We start from the raw sequence: 21,475 nt of genomic DNA, 5'->3' as shown, positions 1-21,475 counted from the left end.
GAGTATGATTACGCGATCATCATAATGGAAAATACAACTTTATCATGTATTTTTATCCTATGGTTGGATGTTCAGCATCACTTTCATGAGTGTTTGTTCAGTATTAATGAAGAGCAAGCGGTCCATTAGCTTACCTTAGAATATGCAGTTAGAGACCACATCACCCCCGTTCTTCATGACCTCCACTGGCTCCCCATCCCCAAGCTCCTCATCATCACCTACAAAGCCCTTCACAACCTGGCTCCCCCCTAGCTGTCTGACGTCCTCCACTGCCACACTCCCACACTCCCACCCGCACTCTCAGGTCTGCTGATGCAACCCCCCCCCCCCCCCCCCCCCTCCCCCTGCAGGACAAACTGTCGGTCCTGGGGGGACAGGGCCTTCTCCTTTGCTGCTCCCACCCTCTGGAACTCACTCCCAAATAACATCTCCCCATACTCCCCTCCTTCAAGACATCCCTCAAAACTCACCTCTTCATCACTGTCTACAACCACTAACTCCCCCCCTCCCCTCCCCTCCCTCCATTACTTCTTCATTGTACCATCCTCGGCGTTTTTTGTTTTGTTTTATTGTTTTATGTTTTTGTCAAAGCGTCTTTGAGCTTTCAGAAAAGTGCTATATAAAACCAATGTATTATTATTAGTTACATATTTCATCAACTGATGGAAGACAAATCAATCCACTTTTCCATCTCTGCCTGAGAGAGCATGTATCTGCATTTAACTTTAAGCTCTTCCTTTAAAAGACTTTTGTTTTGTTCAGAGAAACTATCTGCCAAGGCTTCCCAAAAACAACTAGCTCGCACATTTCTTATGTTATAATCGAAGGTTGTGTTCACCTTTGTTCATCCTTGCTTGGAATAAACTTCACTCGCTTGGAAATGCTGAGCATTTAGATGGCAACCAGCAAAGACATGGAAGTAAAAAAAAAAAAAAAAAAAAGTGCAGGGTCTCGTGACAAGGTCTTTAGCTGCAGTAGGTGTCGACCTTGGCCAGTGTAGAAAAACCCCAGCTGCTGATGCGATACCCTGACAACAGCTGCCTCAGGCTTCACTCTCACCGGGGGGGGGGGGCGGGGGGGTTTAGGGGTCTCTATGCTCTGCCATGTCTTCACTGAGATGACATCTGCTCCAGCCAGACTCCCCGCGTACTTCCCCGAGTGTCAAAGTGTGTGCGTGCCTTTAATGGTGAGTAAGAAGCAGAAGGCCAGAAAGATCTGTGTCGTTATGGTGGACCAGTAGGCCAGATGCCAAATGTTTTCCCACAGCTCCTCCTCCAGCAATACCCTTCAGCTTGCCTCTTCAATTAGAAAAGGCAGCTCTGGTTGGCTTTATGAAACATTAACCCTGAGCCTTTCTGGTCATTTCGCTGTAATGTAGTTTACCTTCATCAGTCAAAAAGCATCACCCAGTTGCTCCATTTAATTTTTCTGAATCCATAATCAGTGAAATGGAGTAAAAGGCTTTTAAGACTCTGAACCAGTACAATCTTGTTGTGTTGCTCTCGCTCGTTTCATTTGATTAGGTTACCGTTCACAGGCAATATGCATTAGGAGTTTTACCACCAATTTTCTTTAGTGTGTGCTAGTAAGTACCTTGAAGAAAATGGCTGATCCTTCTGAGAGGGAAGAAATACGACGGAGCTGTTAAGGATGATGCCATTATTACCGTTCATCAATAAGGCTGTTAGAATCAGACACACGCTGCTCCCTTTTGAGAGGCATCAGTCGAGCAGACGCTGTCATTATGCAACGCACCGACGCTAAAGAGGAGGCAGACACTGTGGGAGTACACGGGGATGTCACTCAAGGCCGAAGCGTACAGTCAGGCACGGTGCCCACTGATTGATAGTTGAGCGCTAAGAGAGCTCGCAACGCTGATGCACGCCCAGGGACATCTGATGTCGGTGGCGGGACGGTGGCCTGAACAAAAGCGCCGTCGTCCATCAGTCTGTGTCATATCGCCTTTGATCCTGAGTTTAGACACGTTGCATCATCCAGTCCTCTCAAGTCCAACCATGCAGAGACCCCAGGACTCAGTGATTCATGGGAGATCAGTGGCACACCGTGCAGAGAGGGAGGGTTGACCTTGCCTTTGGAGAAATAAATCCTCATGATGCATACCTTAATGTGAATCACCTCCTTTTTCCCCTCCTTTTTTGCTCACTTAAACGTGGTTAATATTCAGAAAAGGATTCAGTTCGCTCTCTACTCAAGAAAAGCAAATTCCTTTAAATGTTCCTCCGGCTGTAGTGAGTGTACTTGCAGTGGGCATCATCCTGTTTTGACTGGACTTAGCAGTGTGGCTGTGGAATAAATGCCATAATCCCCTTTACCATGAGGGGGAGCTCAAAGGCAAACCGTTCCTGCAGGACTAAGGAAGGACCAACAGACTGGTGACAGAGAGAGGGCTCTATTCCCCTTTGCATCAGTCCAGTGGATACATAACATCTCAATCCAGAGTATCTTTTTGAGGACCTACTCAGTCTCACTCTAAAGAAAAAGTGCTTGCCGGTGGCATCTCTCCACGGCTGTTGTTGTACTTTCATTTTGAGTCCAAAGACTCCACTCTCAGAATGCTTTTTTGATGTAGGAAGGAATGTGAGCGAACAGAGTCTTTAAATTCAGACCAGCCAGACCAAAGAGTTCACCCTGAAACCAATCACAATCCAGTCCTTTTTCCAAATGAGACACACGGGTTGAAAGGGCGCAGACGATCCTTAGAAGTAATCAATGCCTGGATCACAGAGGATCACCAGTGCAACGAGATGTGATGAGTCAGTTAGAAGATATCGATCGTGTGATTGATTCCCTGATTGAGTCATGGGGAGTCTTCCTTGGGCATCAGGCATGACTGGGCTTTGATTACCAGATGATTCACCTGCCACTGGACCCCAAACCATTGACTCGTTGGCTCTTACAGCGAGTCCATGGATTGAGAGCGAGCTGAGAGCAAATCAGCAGCTGTCAGACTGTGTCAACCAGTCTGACCTTCATTTTTTGGGGTTTTAACATGTTTTTAATAATTTCCGAGGATACTTATGAGGATGCTTGGAAGTACTGGAAGAAATATACATTTATTAAGTACTTGACTTGTCTTTGGAGAGCGGGCTAACAGGGCCTGTGCTCCACAACAACTACTTGTTCTACTAAGCACATTTTACTGCTGAATAGTTATTTACTTTAACTTTACTACTTTCCACTTGTTGTACTTAAGGAAGGAATTTGAATGCTTTTCCACTAAGGGATGTTTATGACCCCAACTTGCTGTGTATTATTGTCCATGAAATGGCTTTTCTTTCGTTCGTCTCTTAACTCTCTCGATTCACTGCTCACACACCATCCCTTCATTTCGCTGCAGCAGCGATTCACTATACTCCGTCCTGTGACAATGACTCTTTCTCCATCTTTCCCCCCCCCCCCCCATACGTCCGTCTCAATCCTTCTCTTTCATTGTCTGTTTACCTCTCTCCATCGCCCATGCAGCATCATTCTTTCCCCTCTGGCAAGCAGCTATTCTGTCTTCTCTGCCTCGCTCTCACTCATCCTCTCGACTGGCAATAACAGCTTATCTTTTCTCTTCTCCCTCCTCCCCCTTTATATCTTGCAGGGTACATCGGATCCTCAGTGCGTGGTCTGGGACTATGGCAACCTGTAAGTTATTCTAAATGATTCTGACACTCGTGTGGGTACAGTGCAGCAATGCTTGTGTCTGCCAGTGTGTGTGTTAGTGTGTGTGTGTGTTGATGTTTATCTCGTGTGTGCTCGTGCCCAGTCAAATTAATTTTATTAATGAAGCGCAAACAGTCTAATGAAGTTTCCAGTGTAAGTGTTAATTAAATTAGTCAATGAGAACAAACAGCATTCTCTCTGTGGTGCGAAGAATTTAAAAAGGATCATCAGTCAGAATGCCTTTGAGGAGCAAGTTTCCCCTTTGGATCAGTCCTCTTTACCTTCACTAACCCCACTAAAAGATTTCAATTTCACTAACACCAGTAGAGATTTCACTTTCAATCTCTGAATCCCTAGAAGTCCATTTCCATCCAACCAGTGACTTGAACCCTCACTTTCTACCCAATGGGGTTTCTTTTATTCATCATCTAAGTAGGCCACTGACTCTTTGACATTGTACTGTCACCATCCAGTGAACCACATAACTGAACTACATAATGTAAACCAGCACAATTGATCATCCTGTTTTAACCATTAGCCCACATAGTGATTAGCTTTATCATCAATAACAAATGCACACTCCATTTCACCAGCATGTGGTTCCAGGTCATGTTCTATTCACACTTTCACAATCACCAGACGAGGTATTCCCATGACCCATATGTTAGCTGACTTTGGATGGCCCATTTCCTCTTCCAAAGCCAGCGTAACTAAACTGATGAAACCCTTACCCCTAAAAGCTATACTTTACTTTTGAATGTTTAAGGAAATCTTGCAGTTGTGGTTTTGAAAGTCAATCCATTGTGTCACTTGCATTAAGTTATATTTTGACAGAAACAGAAGCAAAGTAACATCCTTTCAGTTTCCTGAATATTGCCAAAAGACTGTTATCATGAAAGTTGTTCTTTTCGAGGATGGCGGGTGGTGGTCATGGGGACTACAAAAAAAAAAGAAACACATTCATTAGGATTATAGCCCAAGTCCTGTGCAGACAGCAACGGACTAAACAAAGCAGAAAAAGTGTGACAAAAACAGGCCAAACAGTTTGCTGGCTTTCCAAACCCCATGTTACCTGATGACATTGGCCAATCAGAGAGGAGCTCTGTTAAAAGAGCCACTTTAACCAAGCTGGAATCAGTCTCTCGTCACCTGAAGCTAATGGCATCCAGTCGTGCGTCAAATTTACTCTCTTAAGAGGCACAATGAAATTTGTTGAAAGTTAATGTTAAAGTTCTGTTTTTTGGCAGCCTAAATAACAGCAAAAATAAAGAAATAACCACACTTTAAAGGGGGATTTTTATTTGTCTCCAAATACCAATTTTAACAGACAACGTTGACAGTTAAATATTGTACAAGAGATTGGATTTTAATAAGAATTGACATTTCCATGTGGTCATTAGAGTAAGCCTCTCTGTCCATGGTGACAATCAGATGACTGACAGTAGAATTCTGGTCATTTGTCCCCCGGAGATCACATTATTTCATGCAGCGCTCCAGGAGTACAATCTCTAGTGGCCAAAGCGAGAGGATAAGACATTGTAACTTACCCCTCTCCATCAAGGTAGGAGAGGAACAAAGCTCGGCAAAGTCAATTAACTAGCCGGCAGATTACAGCTGCAAACAAATTAAATTCGCAGACATAGCGAGGGCAGAGAGCCAAACAGAATATAAAGTGGCAAGATGGCAGCGATGTCTATCTACAAAACATACTCCAAACTGTGAAGGGTGAGGTGAAACATCCAAATGTGTTTACCGGGGATTAGGTGATCTGTTTGCACACGAACACACAAAAATAGCTTTGACTTACACGCTTGCATGTGGACCTAGGTTACTGTGAGGCTCACTAAGATGCAACTGTAGAGTTCTTCTTTTAATATCATACGTATTTACCAACCCCAGCAGCAAAACTGAAAGTTCCAGTTAAAATAACTGAAGCTGTCTTCACCACCCAGAAGCATCATGGAGTGATGCTCATTTCAGCTCAAGGATATGCTGCTCATGATCTCTGTGGGTTGTTTACACTTTGAGACTTGACCTCTTCTGTGTAAACAGCCTCAAGTCATTACAACATCCTATTTGGTTGCACAGATGCTGTTAGGAGGAAGTGTCAGCCTGCTAAGCCCAGCTAACTGCTGTGCTTCATTTAAAATAAACCAGGAATTAGAAGCAAAAATCACAGTGGATAAATTGTCTTTACAAGATGTACATTTAGTTTATATATATATATATTACACAATATACAAGGACAGGGAAGAAGACCTGCATGGGTGTACAATAAGCATGCATACATACACGTTGGCTGTACAGTTTTGGTATCACAATCCCAACCCCGTTTGCAGATCTTAAATTTGAGCTGGGCAGCCGGTGTGCAGTTGATACGGCCGGAGAACATGTTGTACCAAGCAGCCATTTGTTTGCTGGAGGATATCACCTCTCTCAACCTGGCTGTCTCTCTGACTGAGCCGTGGGCTTTTGAGGTTGAGCAGGAGGCGGGCAAGAGGTGGAGAATGTATAGATAGCAAAGGCAAGAGGGGAGGCAAACATGGCAGCAGCTGAAGCAGACAGCAGGAGAAAGAAGTTCAGCTCAGATAGGGAGGGAAAAAAAACTGCAAAGTCTACGACCCGTTTACAGAAATATGGAGGCTATATTTAGAGTGCACAGATGCAGCTACATTCAAACAAAGATGATATACTGTAATTTCAATGATGCGCACATGTGCAGTGTACATTTACATGAAGATTAGGGATCGCACAGAGGCTCAAATCTCTGACGCTTTGCATCACAATGGTCTGTGTGCACATGCCTTTTTTTCTCAGCGGCGGAAATCTGCGAGCGATTCCAGTGCTAGCTGTCTCTCTCCCATTTGCGCTCTCGCTCAGCTGGCTTAGTTGGCCAACAGTTTGTGGCACTCACAGTTCATCTCAGTATTTATGTGTGAGTGTTTATTTATTTATTTTGCCCCTAACAGGCCCATATGTCGGCACCATCTGCCCACCCAAATCGCCGCGCTTGCCATCCCTCCCTGTCTTTTCCCCGTGCGCCTGTCTCCTCAACCTACTCTCATTCATTTCTGCACTGCCGGCTCGAATAAATACTGCGCTCATGATGCGCTTCTGTAAAAGTTTCACGATACTGAAAATTGTTAGAAAATTGGGAAATTTAGAGAGAAAATGTTTGTCTTTACCAGAAAAAATAAGAAATATTCATGTTTTGTACATCAAATATCTTGATTAAGTCCCACTTTTTATTTCTTTCTATTGCCTCATACTAGCTCTCTGTCTTCGTTTCATGGAAAGTAACCATGATTGGTGTTCATGGTGGCTGACCTTGCCTCAGGCATTTCCATTATTTGACCCTCACTCTGCCTCAGCATGGGAAATCTGTTCTGAACCCCTGCTGACATGCACGCACCCGCTGTACAGTGGGGCACTTATCTTATGTCTGGTGCATTACCGTGGCTCTGCTAGATTGTACGTGCGACAATCCCAGATGTGCTACACTGGTTTTATAGCTGCTGAACAAACTGCCTTTCCGCTTGCATCTATTCATTGTAATACTCAAGCCTTTTAGATATCATGATGCTCATCCGAGATGCAGAAAAGAAACATACAGATGTGCAAATGCATCACGGGCGTGCAATCGAGCAGTCTCGTTTTAAAGCGAGCTTAACAACCTGACCCAGTAGTTACAGATAGATATATGCTCTAGATGGATGCATGGCAGTAAGCTTGCAGAGGGTTGAGGGTCACTTAATCCTATTTCTAATCCCCCAGTGGTCCTCAGCCTGATCGGAGATCAGTGGTAAAAGACCCAGGCAACCCACCCTGCTCCACCACCCTCTCCTACCCATCACTGCCACAGAGTAATAATGGCCTGGTTTGCAGAGAAGTCACTCTGACATCCTCAATCTGACACGGTAGATTGAGGCTTGCTTTGGGCTCAGACTGATCTGGCACAGCTATCAGCTCTGGCACTGGCAGGTCTCAACCTTAAATGAAGTGAAAAGTCAAAAGGCACATTCTGCCCGCTGCCAAAAAACTAGCTGGACACAAATCTGGCCAAAATGTAATCACATTTATTTCACAAAAAGGCATAGCGGCAAGTCCTGACCTCAGCCAAGTGTATTTTCATTCTCATATTGGCAGTGCTACATGCCATCTATTGCTCTCCTGTGAAACAAACAAGCACGTTGATGAATGGCAACAATAAAATACTCCTATCAATAAAGCTTAACTTTCAAACCATATAATCTTTTAAATTCTCAGAGTACTGCATTCATGTAGAATTCAAATCATAAAAGTCAGACTCATAACTGACCTTTCAAAAAAAAAAAAAAAAAAAGATCTAAAGTAGGGCAGCAGAAACAGGGACATCACCCATTTTATAATTCTTAGTCTTTTTCCTGGCACACTACATTACCCAAACTGCATTATGTCCACCAACAGTTAAGTTTAAGATATATGTGTTGCCAGATGCAGCTTGTGTAGCATTTAGCGGCTAACCTCCTTCAGAGATGAAAGGTATGCTAACGTATTATATGTCTTGCAGTATTAGGCCCCAATTAATGTGAACTCAAGTGACATCACTTTGAGGTCACTTGAGCTCACATTTGAGGTATGTGTCATACCTCATGCTCCTCATGCCTTTGTACATTACACATTTTATTTACATTTGGAAGGGATTTTTGCTGTATGTCAGTGGTTACCGTTCAGACCCTTAAATAGCAAATTTAGAAGTACGCACAGTAACACTCAGAGGCTGAACGCTTCAGGATACTTCAGTTCACTTCAATCCTGAACTGGACAAATTGGTATAGACCAATGGACAGTGGATGGAAATACGACAACTGAACATTAGTGTAACTTTTATCATAGAATGAGACAGCTTTCTGTTGGCTTTTCTGTGACACAATCGCAGGTGGAGATTTCTTGTATTAATTAACCACAGCTTTGATTATTTCTATGTCTTTCTCCCCATTATCACAGACCAACCACTTGCACAGCAACACCCACACACTAACACACTTAACAGTGTAGCCACCAGGAGGAGGAGAGGGAGGGGGAGGAGGTGGAGGGCAGATAGGGCTTTGCTCCACTTTTCCATCTGACAGAGCAGAAGGGATCAAGACTGTGTCAAACAACGAGTCAGAGCGGCAAGAGGGAGTCGGCCGGTAGGGCTTATGTGGGCTCTTGCCTGCACCGGGCGTCACGGACGTGGACGGGCTCTCAGCTCATTCCTCCCCCCCCCCCCGGCTGTCGCAACAGTCCTTAGAGAGCGCGTTGACACAGAAGCTTGGATTCTTGCTCAGGTTTTTGTTGAAGATGAGCGACTTTAGGGTACTTTTAATAGCTTTTAGCAGGTGAAACATGTTGGGATGAGTCTGAACTTTAGATTTGATTTATTTCTGGATGATAGCTGCTGACACCTGAGTAAAGTTCTCTTTTTTTTTTTTTACTTTGGGTGATGCATTTGTTGAAAGCTATCTAGGATTGCTTGACCCAGGTTTTCCTCTTCATGTATTTTTCTTATTGATCGCATCATCATGTGACCGGTGAAAGTGGAATGGAGCATCGTATCTCTCTGTACGGTCAGGGATACCCTTTAGAAGTGATGAGGTTTCCCCCAGGGAAAGATGATGTTAGCATTTGTAGTGATTAGCATTTGAAGTCTCTGCTGGAATACATAACCTCCTCACCACTCCACCGCTGCACATTTTGAGAGCAAATAGGTAAGTCAAATTTACACCATCTCAAATCTTAGTTTTGTGGCTTTTGTTTCATGGCTGTTTTTGCACCGAAGGTCTACTCTTAAGGGACCTTAACATGTACAGTGCAGGGAAGTACAGTTGCTGTTGCTTATCTTGTTTATGTGCACATGATCCTCTTTACTTTGGTCTTGCTGGAAGTAGGTTGACAGGACACTGTGTTAGTGCTTTATGGGACACTGTATGAGTTTTCTGTTGGGCCTTTGAGGTCTTTAAGTCATGTGCAAGATGGTCAAAAAATGTTCTTCAAGATGTAACAATTGTCAGCTTGCAAAAGCACAAAAAAAACAATTTGTGCTTTTTTTAAGCATCAGAATTAGTGATTGATTTTCTGCATGAGAGCGCCGACTTCAGAGCCATGTTAACCCAAGATGCAAACAGTCAGGATGAAAGGCGAGTTGCTGCAGACAAACCCCATACTGTATCTCTGCTTTTCCCATCCGCACACTAGCTTGCATAGCAGGAAGAAAGATAATCTCGGGGAAAGAAGCTTATAAATTAGCCAGTGGCCACGCCAGAGAGCAGATTGGAGCAGTGCGGGTCAATGACAAAGCATCCTGCTCACACGAGAGTCGGGGAAGAAGTTGGAAGTCACAAGCTCCCATGACAGGAACCACAAGAAAGACGAGTCGGATTAAGCAAGGACAGTCGCCTTGTCTTCATCACGGACCTACTCAAGATTCCATTTGTATTTAAGTGAGCCAGAAATCAATATGTAGAGGAGGAATAACGGGGTAACAAACAGCGTGTGCACCATCCTATATCAATATATCTGAAGTGTTTGCTTATCTGGCTTGTTGCGACTCCTCACTTTATTATTTTTTAATTTTGTGTTGATGTTTTCCCTGAATCACTGCATTGCACATTAACTTTCACCCAGATTTATATTTCTTGTTCAAGTTATACCGCACCAGAGCCAACATTTTAAAACATGAGCTGTACAGTCTTGCACATCAACCTAACAGCATACTTAAGATAATCCTAGAGCATGTTCTTGTGCTTATAAAACCCATCTTTACATCAGTCTGCGGAAGGAGAGTTAAGCTTCGATGCCACCTTAAAATCTGGGTCAAATACATTTATGCACACGTGCACTGAAATGCAAACACGGGCTTACATCATGGCAAATACTGAGATATAAATGTGTGCGGGACAGTCCCTCATAATAGGTGCGATGATAGGTTGAGTAACAGAGGCGATTTGTGTCATATAAAGATACACTTCAGTGGTTTCGAGCTGTATAAAGAGGAAAAGGCCAATCTGAGGCGCCTCTGGTGAATGTGTACTCTAGCTCCCTGGTGATCGGGATGTAATGTGGACTGGAATAGGTTCCATCAGCAGAAATAGATATTCTCTACAGCACACAATTTCCCCCATGTCTTTCAGTGGTCTATACATCATAGCACTAAACTCCTGGCACCCTAAACAGAGGCTTTTAGATTGGACCTGTTCACACAGGCATTAGGCTGGAAACCACCATCCTACTACTATTGACTACGTTCTTAAAATATGAAGATTCTGGCACTGTTTTTAATGGATCTCAGTGGTTTTTGTCACTGATTCCGAGTGTTGTTGTGTTTTGCTTCTTTTACCTTGCTTGCAATCTCGGAAGCATTGGAAATGAGGGAAACCTCCGTGTCCTTTCCATGAAATGAAAAACAATAAGACATTTGAAAAAAAAGCTTGTTTTACAGGATGAACAGACTTTACAATTATCAGTCTAAAGCAGACTCAGTTCAACACGAAAGAATCCTAACCCTAACCCTAGATTATAAGAGATTTACTGAGTTTTGGGTGGATTTTGCTACAAAATCTAAATGTTCTGTCTTTGGCCAGACCAACGACATAATTTGCATTTATTAAATCAAACAAATCATACATTTGGACAATGTAACGTTCTCACAGTAAAGACATTGTATTTAGAAAGTCTTTTGGAAACACTGTCAGAGTTACGTCAAAAAAGTTGAAATTAAGATAAAAGAAAGAAAAAGCTGTTTTTAACCTTTTTTTTGTTGAAGAAACAAAAAGCAATGTCATTAGCTAGGCCGGCAGGTTACCTCAACACAGTTTGTGTTGTTCAATTAAGTCAAAGCAAATAGTTGCTGAATGATACAAAAAAGTCACTGTGTGAATCTGTCTTAATAGATCTACTGTGTAGTCAATGAGAACCGAGTTGCAGCGGCTCAAGGACCTTGTCTTACCATACAAGGAGAAAATTAAAACAGCTGCTTATTGGCCATTATGCAAAGGATTCCAGGCTGATTAACCTCCGCTTATGCTGAAGGTAGGCAGATACATAAGATGTCAACTGACCTTTTTTTTCCCCCCAATACGACATTCAGTCAGTACTAGAATAAACAGAGGGAGTTAAACCTGGCTGCATGACTTCCAACTGCCTCAGTTTGTCAGGATTTGTTTTACAGTAAGCAAGCATGTTCAAAATCTACATCTGAACAGCTAAATGTAATCCAGCCATTGATTGTGTGATCATGAATACATGTGCTTTTACCGTAACAACAAAAAAAAAGTCAAGAAATGCTGGAGACATGATAAAATATTGCACAAACCGTCAAGCCTTCTTGGGCAAAATCATGCCCTTGGTGGAGAAAGTCACCGCAAGCTGAAAAAGAATGCACACATAACTGATTAAACAACCCATGTTAATCTGCCAGAGTATGATTGTTGCTGACCTATAGTGACCAGTTCTAACCTTTAGGTGTTCGTGCAATTGCCTCCACTCGGGCCTCTTACGTTCATGATCCTCAAAATCCCTCTCAATTAACGGCTAACTGTCTCTATCCCTATCTCTTATTTGCTCTCTGTATACATTCTGTACCCCCCCCCCCCCCCCCCGTTTGAGACTATAGGCTGTATTCAAAAGGACTCTTCCAGACAAAGACATCTAAACATCGGCTTATACAGTATCTGTTGCACTTCTCAATGGCTTCACAACATCCTGCGCTGAATATTCAACCAATCTCTTCTTTTACACTTCCACGGCAATTTGAGATGAAAGTATTCTCTGCGTAATGAGGATGCAACTTCTTGTTTTTATGCTTTTGATTCCCATCTGCGTGTGAAATTCTTTTGCCATCCGTCAATGCTTTAATCCTCTCTTTGCATTTTTCTTTTGGCCTTATTCCTTCTGCATTTTCAGTTGTTTCCATTGCTTGTGTGCACTTCTGACCACTGATGACACAAATAATTACAACCCAATCTGATTACTAGAATGAGGCCTATAGAGCATACTATTTTACTATTTCACTTTTTGTCATCTGGTTAATCAGTTTTGACAGTGTATGCCAGCAGCTGAAATTAGCCGATAACGTTAATCCTCATTACATAGATGACGGTTAAGTAGGGCCGCATTTTCCCATGGAAAACTGGTTTAAATGTTTAGAAATGACCAGAAGTTAAACGTGTTGACAAACAGTACTCTAGCTGCTGTGTAATGAGACTCAATTTGCATCTCCAACACTATCCTCTTTCTTCCCTTCCTGACGTTATGTCATTCTGCCTGCTGAGGATAAAAGGTTGCTTTTTAGAGAGAGACATTGGCAACACATCACTTTTCAGGCAGATGGAGGGGTTTTGCTTTTTCCCCTGACTTTACCAGCCGCATCAAACCTCCACATCAAGCCCTTCAGTTTTAAGAATTCAAAGCATGTTTAACCTTTTTTTGTTTCTTAACAGGGTGCAATTGGCTTTCATAGTGCTGCCCTTTCAGTCAAGAGTTGGTGCCAATTTATTCTCAGTGGACATAAAAGGTCATTTTATGCTGTTGTTAAGGAGGTATTTTCCTATTTTACTTAACAGCTGCAGCCTCATTATAATACCAATTAGGAAACAAACTACAAAGCATTAGAATATGTTGCTTTGTCCATGTTTGACACGGTGTACTTTGTTAAGCCATTGTGTGGCTTTAGGGATGACAGTTTTAGTTGGTCGGATCAACATTTGGGCACTCTAACAAAAGTCTGCAACTGTTGCATGGTTTGCTTTAACACTTTGGTTAATTGATCATCCTTACACACAACTGACATTCAAGATTTGCTGACCTTTTTTGTACTGCTAAAAGCTCAATACTGCAAATTTTTGGACAGATCTTTGTGGATATATCCCAAGTGTTTACATGACTTCTCCTACACGACCACTATGGGGCTGTTTGTCATGACAGTCATATCTTTTTATCGCCATAATGGAATGAATATTTACCATACCATACCATACCATACCATACCATACACTGCAAGGTACATTACAGTAGCCAACTATAATGTACCCTCCAGTGCTGCAAACATTTAGCTACATCTACAAGCACCTAATAAAAACTATGGGAACAAACAACAATCCACTTTAACAGAGAAGCACATAACCATGTAAACCGCTGACAAAATACATTAGGCATGTTGTGTTCTTTTACGGATCTTGTGCAATGAGCACATTTTAAGTTGCAAACAGGCTCAATTAAGATAATGGACTAGATACAAATGACCAAGCTAAAAGTCAAAATGTTAGCTTGCCAGTATGAGCATGTTTGGATGCTATCTAAGGAATCGAGTTCCAAGAACATAGTTTGCCTCTAGCCTTACAGTACAGCTAGCATTGCTGTACACTTTCAGTTCTGTTGCATATATTCAAAGCTGAACTAAAACTTTTGTTTTGTGTCAATTTTGCCGACCCCTGTGAACAAATTAGTACGTCTTATATCTTCTATAATCCCTGGCCTGTATATTATTAAGTAGTGATGTAATGAAAAGCCTCATCATTATTTCTTCCAAAAGAAAAACGATGGAAGCTTTTCCGTGAAATATGTAAGCAAGCCTGTTTTGAAAATCCTCGTCTGCGCCATACCTGGTGGCAGTTATTAAAAATAATTGTAGAGAAAGAGTTCATCTTCAGGCTTCATGGTCAGGTTTGCTTCAGGAGTTTATATGGAGGCATCCATGTTCATTTCAGTATGTTTCATAACCAGCTAAAAACTGGTGCTTTGATATGTGATTTTGATGGATATAACTGTGTAATCCCGATGTGCACTCAGGGATAACTATCAGTCAAAACGGCGCCAGATAAAACATCCATTAAATAAAACGTTATACCTTATCAAAGCCAAGACCAAACAACAGATGTAATGATTATCGCAACGCTAGCAAACTGGATGCGCTTGAGTATATTTACACGTCTTAACACTTGGTTCGGATTCTGCCAGGTTGATATCTTTGCAGTATACATTTGGGATCCATAGCCTAAAAAACTGACTATACTGATTTGTACACCTGTTTGTACATCTGGTACCTGTTTTCCACGATAAGAGTAGTCGGCAGCAGCAGCAGCAGCAGGTGATGGGACCGTTCAAGTGCAAAAGTAAAACAACAGTTATGTATCCAACTGATAATCTAATGCCTATATGAGCCCAACGGGGTCCACAGCAGCAGTGTGTTTTTGTTGCTGTAGTGTATCTGCAATAACAAAGATTTGATCCAACATTGTGGGCTAAATAGAACAAAAAAAAAAAAGTCCAAGCTGTCTTTTACAACAGCAATCAAATCCAGCTAAACTGGATTGGGGCGGTCAGCAGTAAATTAAGCTTGAAATTCAGCAGTGAAAACAAAGAGGTCACAGATAATGTGTGTTTGTGTGTTGCTGCTATCTCTAGCTTGTTATCAACCCCCTGTTGTGAGCTGTCAGACAGTTTCTCATTACCCAAACTTCCTGTTTGCAGCCAGACTGGCATCTACTCGATGTGTGCGCGTGCATGTGCTCGCCTTTCTACGGCTAAGTGATTGATTTGTGGCAGTTAAGCGGCTGGCATGCATGTTCTCACAAGTCCGTCCACTGTACTCTAAAGTCAAGCAACATGCATGGATCAGCGTGCAACATTTCCCCTCTTTATCTGCGCATTTAGCGCAATCATTAATGCACGTGTTGTCGCAGTCCATGTGGCTGTGGATTACTTGTGTGAACGGAACCATTTGTAAATCCTTTTACTTGACTTCTCCTGGGAGCTCGCACAGAAAAAGCTCGCACGTTTCCTATTCATGTATGCGAGTAACATCGACAGAATCACTGCAGGCTCGGTGGATTCCTCATACATGTTTTTTTTTAATTTTTTTTTTTTATATAAGACATGTAAATGTAACCCAAAAAGCAGGCAAAAAATACTTCAAAGTGTGATTTCCTCATGAAAGGTAACAAGTGCACATATCTGTCAGTCAATCTATTCTTGTTTATCGCACACACACACACACACACACACACACACACACACACACACACACACACACACACACACACACTGACACATAAAAGCACAGCCCTGCACACCGTGTTGCTACCTGTCAAGCTGTCTCGTTTTCCGATCCTGCAGTCTTTGAAGTGTCACTGTGCAGATGATTGTCATCAGGGAATTCTGCTCCCATCTCATTACTGACATTATGAATTGACTGGCTTGTTTGTGTGCACTTCATGTTCACATATATATATTTTTTTAAAGATAAATGTTGATTCTTTCTCGTCATATATCGTCCCGTTCACGTTGTTCGAGTGGCCTTGTCAGAGCTGAAGTATATTTAGTCTTGAGTGACATATTTTAGTGCGTCTCGTTAATCCTGGGTGGTTCGTGTATTCTTTAACAGTATGTTTGCTTTAATTGATTGACGGCAGTAGAAACAACAACATCACTGCATTTTCTTTTCTTCCTGAAGTCAAGATGCAGAGATACATCTTTCTCTTTTACTGTAAGCGTTCTTTTTTTCATGATTTTTGCCAAGCTAAGCGGGCAAGTTACATCCAAGCAAGACTTCTTGATTCATGGTCAAGCCTTTAGAATAAAAGCAGAGAAACTTGCAATTGTTAAAGTTCTAACCTATTTCGGTCGAGAAAGATACCTGCGATGATCCTCAACCGTATACTTTCACATGATAGGTTAGTGATTTCACTCACGTGTAGTGTCATTAAATGATGAAAGATACCAAAATATGTGATTTGCTTTCCCTTTTTAAACTGCATTGCGTCAAATATTAACATAGGATTTGTCTCATGTGACAATAAAACTCTGCAGAGAGGAGCTTCACTCAGTGACAGATTGACTCCAGGTGTCATTAATCTCACCTCCCCTGGAGTGAATGAGTTTTTGTTCCAGAACAAAAAATTGTCCCTTCTTAAGTCCAATCATATCAAAGAAACAGATAACGTAGATGTTCAGTTCTCTTTAACTTTGAACAAGTTTAATTCACTAATTAATTTGAGTAATTGTAAGTACTTCTAGTTAAATAAACATAAAGGAATGTGCACCTTCTTCTCGGCCTAGAACATCAACATTTCTCAAAGAGAATCAACATTTTTGCTTTGGAGACGATATGCTCTGTAACATCCTGCTAACAGATTTTAAGCAGGACTGTTGACATGAAAAGCTTGTCAGCCATTCATGCCCTGTCGCTGTTCTGTCTGACCTCGGCCGAATGAATGTAAAATAATCCACGGTCTGTCTCACGATTCTGTCAATGAACAACTCCAGAGGAAACACGCCAACCTGACAATATCAAAAGATATGTCCAAAACAACGAGCTAGCTTATCAGGTCTCAAAAAGAGAAATGGCCACCGAAGCCTCCCTGGTGTTAGCGTAGCTCTGATATACTCTACAACATTGCCTGTCAAAGCCCACATATTCCTATGCATCGAGTGATTTGAGTGCAGATCTCAAGCAAATCCCTATAGAGAGCCGTCTGTAGAGCTGTATGGTCAACACTGGTACATTTACTCTCCAGCTTATCTTAAGGATGCTCATCACTATTAGCTTGAGAGGAGGTTATTACTTTCTCCACCAAAGCATTAGCGGTGAAAGAGCAGTGCATACTGAGCTCTCTGGAGAATGACTACATGCCCTTCTGCTCTAAAAAAAAAAAAAAAAAAAAACTTTGAATAGCAAAGAACAAAATGTAAAAATATCATTTTGATTCTGTTGGAAAACATCCACAGATGTCATTTCAATCAGGAGATACTTAATTAAGAGTTAAAGTTATTTAATGGACAGTTTACGAAACGATAAATATGCAATGTCTTTTTCGATGAAGATTCCGTCATGATGACTTCATGCACTCAGAGGGGTAGCGAGGCCAACAGCAGGATAGGATGCCCCCTTATGGAGGTTGGACACTGGTGGTGGTGGTGGTGATAGAAGGATGCAGGATGTGATGAGGAGTGGGTTTCTGACGCTGTATCTGAACTCTGCTGAGCTGGAACGGAGGTGTCTGAGGCGGAGGAAAGTCGCAGCGACTGAAACGACAGACTGACTGTGGCAGAAGGAGGTTTTTAAAATTTGACCGCAGCAGGATGATTGGTTGAGAGAGGTGTTGTGGCAGAATCTGGTTAGTTTAATTCAATTGCTCTGATAGGTATTTTAAATGACGATGAGACCAATTACAGAGCTGAGCTAGACAACTTTTACAACTGGTGCTCTGATAACTCATTGATTTTAAATACAAAGAAAACCAAAGAAATGATTCTTGATTTTAGAAGACAGTCATCTCTCTCCCCTGGAAATATGAAGGACACAGAAATTGAAATTGTACCAGAGTATAAGTATCTTGGCACAATAATTGACAACAAACTGACATGGAACACCAACACAAAAGCAAGATATGCAAAGGCTCAACAGCGCCTCTATTTTTTGAGGAAACTAAGAGATTTTAATGTTGACAGCACTATGCTGAAATTATGTTACAAGACTTTTATTGAAAGTGTGCTGACCTTTTGTATTCAGTGTTGGGGAGGAGCACTGTCCTTACAAAATAAGAACAAACTGGACAAAGTTGTTAAACTAGGCAGCAAGATAACTGGGAAACAAATGTACAGCATTTCTTTCCTGACAGACCGGTACCGGTGAATTTAGCCATCAAGATCACAGCTGACCCTCTGCACCCCCTTTGGTCAGAGTATGAACTCTTGAAGTCAGGGCGCAGGTACAGAATGCCCAGGATGAGGACTAAAAGAGGCTTTACATCCTTTGTACCGCGCAGTATTCAGCTGCTTAATAAGAGCTGATTATACAGGATGAACTCGGCACTCTGCACTTTATTTAACTTGCTGAAATCCCTCATTGAATCATGTGATGCTTTAGTGTGTTTTTATGTGCTGTCCTGTACATTTTTGTTTGTATTGTGTTTTTTAGCTCTCTGTGCAAGGCAAATTCCCCTAGGGGCAATAAAGGTTTCATTCATTCATTATTCCTTGAAAGAGTAAACGCCAAAAATCAGCTGATCACCAGAGCAGGGAGATGGAGGGAGTGGTCAGGAGGGAGTGGCTAAATTGAATGAAGAAAATGGAATGTATGTGTGAGAGAATATAACCAGTCTTCCTGCTTGAATTTACGCTGCGCTCCATTTGTCATACCTCCCTGAGGTCTCCACATTGAAAAGTTAGTTTGTAGTTCTTGAAGGTTTACAGTAGAAGCACCTAAGCTTGCACCCAGAGGCTTTATAGTGAAGTTGTTGTGTAATCTGGCCTGGCTATACACCAAGACAAAACGTCTATTTGTCATACAAATCACACTTTTTACTGCTTTTCCATGGATTTCACAAAAGAAAAAAGAAAAGCCATATCCACTATTCCTAATGCCCTTCGTGCTCCAATATTGCAATTAATATTCATAAGTAAAGTTTGAAAAGCATTTGTAGGTGTTATTTATGAGGAGTTTCACAAAGAAAAAAAAAAATACAAATCTGCTTCATCACGACACTGTGTGTGGGTTTATTTTCCAGATTTGACCAAACATCCCACAAATGTCCTCAGATTCAAATTCAAGTGTTACATAATACTAATTGGTACGCAACAGTATGTGACATGTGGCTTCTTTTTTTTCTCTCGTAACAGCCACTTGAAACAACAAGGAAAGAAACATTGTTTTTTTTTTTCCATCAGCAGAAAAAAGAGTGCACTCATGTTGGATCACAGTGCTAATTTAAAAAAGTTGGTGTTTCTTGCCGCATTTTTGTCCGCCACTCGTGAAGTTGACCTTCTTGACCCAATCGGAGCATCTCTACAGCTGTATCTTTCAGCCTCCCCCCCCCCCCCCCCCCCCCCGTCTCTGGTGGCTAGGATAGAAGGATGTCCCGGGTTAAATGTAAGGTTAATGTGTAGTGTGAGCTGCTGGAGTAATTAGTTCATTTAGAATCGTATTGATTGACCTCCTCACTCAACCTCCGATTTAATGCATTCAGCGGGACGTGGAAGAACGGTTGGGGAAAAATAAAGGGGAAGAAGAAAGATGTCGAACAATAAAACTTTCAAGGCTCTATTGTATGGGCTCCTTGGCACTCTGTTCCTTCCTCAGTTACGTGTTGCGTGTCAAGGCAATTGACCATTTAGTGCTGAATAATCCCCCATCCAGCGTTTAAGCCGCATTGGTCTTTGTTTGGTGTTAGCTGAGGCTCCAAGAGTGTTCTTCCAGGAAAAGGGAGATGGAAGAAAAGAAAGAAAAGATGAGAAAGAGAGTGTTTAACGGTGCTAAATACGGACTCAGGAAGAAGAGAGGTTGACATTGGCAGCAGAATAAATGAGCCTGTCGGGGTGTGTGAGTGGTGATCTCTGCATCTTAAACCTGTAGAGAGGAGTGAATCTGGTGAGATTTAAAGTGAGGAATGGGCAGCATTCACCAATACCTTACATAGATTCTTTTTTTTTTTTTAGTTTTAGTTTTAAAGAAAATTCCAAGGAATTGTTTGTACTTTTAATTCTCTAATTGATGAATGCCATTTGCTTGGGCGTTAGCTTGTGCCAGTTTTTTTTCAATATTGGCTCAACGGCCATAAAAGGGCACGAGACTGCAAGGCAAGCACACAGAGTCGAAAAGAGAAGTGGAAAGAAGAAGGGAATGCAGGATGGAAGCGCTGGTGGGATTGGAACAACAAACAGGCTGATTTATTTTACAAGAGAAGAGCTACCGCATGTCATCAGAGTTAAAGGACGCCATCAGATGAAATAAAATGTTATGGTTTCAAATCTGATACGAAGCAAAGGCCAGACACAGAAAACAGACTTGAGAAATAATGTGATTTCAAAGTACAATTCTTCTGAAAAGCTGTAAAAAATAAAATAAAAAATGCAACATGAAAGATTTGTCATTTCAACATCGTGTTTGTTGTTCTCATTGCTGTTGCGAATATGTGATCTCTTTTCATAATTTTTTAAATTACAACCAGAGTGCTTGTCATTTATTTTAGATTTAACATTCACTTTTGCAGTTTAGAACAAACATTGTGTAGTTTAAATGAAAGTTAACGACATTTTAATCATGTTTTGTTGTATTTTAAAGCCCCTGTGAGGCTTTTTTTTTTAGTTGTAAATGAAACAGATTAAAATGAATATAAGCTCCTCTATACGAGCCACAAAGGCCAACCAGCCCATCAGAATAAAGACACACTTTTTAAATATAGTTAATTTGGATAACTGAAACTGCTTTGGAGGGGCAGGTGTCAAAGACAGAGTGATTAACATCATGCTGCCAAAACAGATTTGTTTTTTTCCACAGCAAAGCTTCTCAATGAGGGAATCATTTAAAGGTTAAAAGAAGGATGAGATTTGTGAGGAGGGGGGGGGCACTAAAACACTGCTTGTACATTTTACATGACACAATCAGCAGAGATAAGAGGAGCTTAAATAGCATGCAGAACCATAAAAAAACCCACAATAACCAACATTTTGCAGAAGCACATCAGCACTCCAGTGTGCACCAGTACGCTGTTGAATGTTTGTTTGTTCCAACCTCAGAACAAATCCAAGATGAGAAAACTGTGTTGAACATCAAAATCTTCTTGAAAACCGTTTAAGTGGGTGAAAAAAAAAGAATATTATTTATTAGAACATCTGGTAGGCCCAATAGCTCTAAATCTTGTACCTCGTTTAATCCCCCTTTTGAGATGGAACTTCTTTAATGCGTGTTTAGTCATGTGACAAGTTTGTAGTGCGTAATTGTCTCACAGATGCTGCTTATGTCCCCTGTGCACCCCCCTCCACTCCATCCCCTTTCTCCCCCACCTCCTCC

The 21,475-nt window shown here is 41.7% G+C and overlaps 1 protein-coding gene across 5 annotated transcripts in view; it reads left to right on the top strand.

Annotated features, from left to right (window-relative positions):
• Positions 1–21,475, top strand: part of adgrb2 (adhesion G protein-coupled receptor B2) — a 231,648-nt gene that overhangs the window by 148,188 nt on the left and 61,985 nt on the right. For all 5 annotated transcript variants that reach the window (XM_061058960.1, XM_061058964.1, XM_061058962.1 and 2 more), the window contains exon 15: positions 3,608–3,651. In XM_061058960.1, the coding sequence (XP_060914943.1) occupies positions 3,608–3,651 (44 nt within the window). The remainder of the gene's footprint in view (positions 1–3,607; positions 3,652–21,475) is intronic.

This window comes from Labrus mixtus, chromosome 16 (assembly GCF_963584025.1).
Source record: "Labrus mixtus chromosome 16, fLabMix1.1, whole genome shotgun sequence".
In the NCBI taxonomy this organism is placed as follows: domain Eukaryota; kingdom Metazoa; phylum Chordata; class Actinopteri; order Labriformes; family Labridae; genus Labrus; species Labrus mixtus.
The sequence above is the reverse complement of the archived record's forward strand: the minus strand, read 5'-3'. Positions and strand labels throughout refer to the sequence as shown.